General features: G+C 67.1%; 1 protein-coding gene across 1 annotated transcript in view; it reads left to right on the top strand.

Moving 5' to 3' along the window:
• ADAMTS13 (ADAM metallopeptidase with thrombospondin type 1 motif 13) overlaps nt 1-654 on the top strand; it is a 29,366-nt gene that overhangs the window by 13,829 nt on the left and 14,883 nt on the right. The window contains exon 11 of the mRNA XM_015594136.2: nt 107-286. Coding sequence (XP_015449622.1) covers nt 107-286 — 180 coding nt within the window. The remainder of the gene's footprint in view (nt 1-106; nt 287-654) is intronic.

Here is a 654-nt window from a genome sequence, read left to right as displayed (position 1 = left end):
ACAGGGCGGGGGTGGAGCAGGTCGTGTAAGCTGGCTTCCCTCGCAGACGTCAGGTGTGCAGAAATGAGCCGTTTGTGATGAGAATCTGGGAGCCCGTGGGTGTCAGTGGGCCAGCACCCTCCCGTGGCGCGCGCCCGGGCCTCACCTGCACGCCCCTCTGTGCAGACGTTCGGCTGTGACGGCAAGATGGACTCGCAGCTGGTGCCGGACGCGTGCCAGGTGTGCGGAGGGGACAACAGCACGTGCAGCCCGCAGAACGGCTCTTTCTCGGGCGGAAGAGCCAGAGGTAGGCGCCCGGCTCCCCAGCCTCCGTGGAGCCCCTGCAGCCCCTGCAGCCTAGGGCGCCCGCACACTCGCTCAGCCCTGGCGCTTCCCAGCGGGCCTCAGCTCCACCCTGCACTTTGCTGGCCGCCCCACGCAAAGAGGCCGCGCAGCGGGACTGTGGTGCGTGGGTCACGGTCGCTCGCTGCAGCTGCGATGCAGACAGAATCCCGGCAAGGGGCCGTCTTCAGCCGCTGGCCCCTTCCCCCCTGCTCGCGGGGTCCCATCGGGGACGTTATGCCCGGAAACTCCTTGACCTTGATCTGCTTGTGAAAGCGGGCAGCTTATTTGCAAAGTCCATGCTCAGCGAGTCAGTGGAGGAGTTGAGCCCCG

The sequence above is a fragment of the Pteropus alecto genome, unplaced genomic scaffold (genome assembly GCF_000325575.1).
Source record: "Pteropus alecto unplaced genomic scaffold, ASM32557v1 scaffold67, whole genome shotgun sequence".
Classification (NCBI taxonomy): Eukaryota; Metazoa; Chordata; class Mammalia; order Chiroptera; family Pteropodidae; genus Pteropus; species Pteropus alecto.
This window is presented reverse-complemented; position numbering and strand designations above follow the sequence as displayed.